Source organism: Neophocaena asiaeorientalis, unplaced genomic scaffold (genome assembly GCF_003031525.2).
Source record: "Neophocaena asiaeorientalis asiaeorientalis breed wild unplaced genomic scaffold, Neophocaena_asiaeorientalis_V1.1 scaffold87, whole genome shotgun sequence".
Classification (NCBI taxonomy): domain Eukaryota; kingdom Metazoa; phylum Chordata; class Mammalia; order Artiodactyla; family Phocoenidae; genus Neophocaena; species Neophocaena asiaeorientalis.
The window spans coordinates 2,987,387-2,987,895 of NW_020175432.1; the positions used below are offsets into that span (position 1 = coordinate 2,987,387).

Below are 509 nucleotides of genomic sequence, written 5' to 3' on the forward strand. Positions count from 1 at the left end.
CACCCGGGGGGGCCCCGCTCAGGGCCGGCACCCAGCGCGCCTACCGCGTGCGCCGCCGCCCAAGAGCGGTGACCCGCGGTCCCCGCGTCTCCGAGTCAGCAGACGCTATCGCGTGCGCCCACCGCGTCCTGGAGTGCAGAGGGTCCCAGGCCGCGCGGCCCCTCGACCCCCCTGGGCCGACTCGGGCGTCCTCCAGAGGAGAGCCCAGGTAAAAAGGCCTCGGCAGCGGAAGCCGGACCCTCGGGCCAGGGGACTTCGGCGCCGTGCGCCCCACAGGTGAGGATGCCCCGAGGGCCGCGCCGGGGGCGCCTTCCTTTGTTCCCGGGCCGTCCAGGTGGCGCCCGCGCCCCCTCCCCCCGCGGCTGCCCCCGGGGCGCACGCTCTCGGCCCAGGCGGGAAGAGGGGAGCACGGCGCCGGCTACTCACCGGCTCCTGATCCCGCTTGCGGCGCCCCGAGGACGCAGAGCAGCAGTAGGGGCAGCAGCGGCGGCGGCCGCCGCGCGGATTGG

The 509-nt window shown here is 77.6% G+C and overlaps 1 protein-coding gene across 1 annotated transcript in view; it reads right to left on the minus strand.

Annotated features, from left to right (window-relative positions):
• CRLF1 (cytokine receptor like factor 1) overlaps positions 1 to 505 on the minus strand; it is a gene marked incomplete at its 5' end in the record, with an annotated part of 10,142 nt that extends 9,637 nt beyond the window's left edge. Inside the window, one exon of the mRNA XM_024767472.1 lies at positions 427 to 505. Within this exon, the coding sequence (XP_024623240.1) occupies positions 427 to 505 (79 nt within the window). The remainder of the gene's footprint in view (positions 1 to 426) is intronic.
• Between the last annotated feature and the right edge of the window lie 4 nt (positions 506 to 509).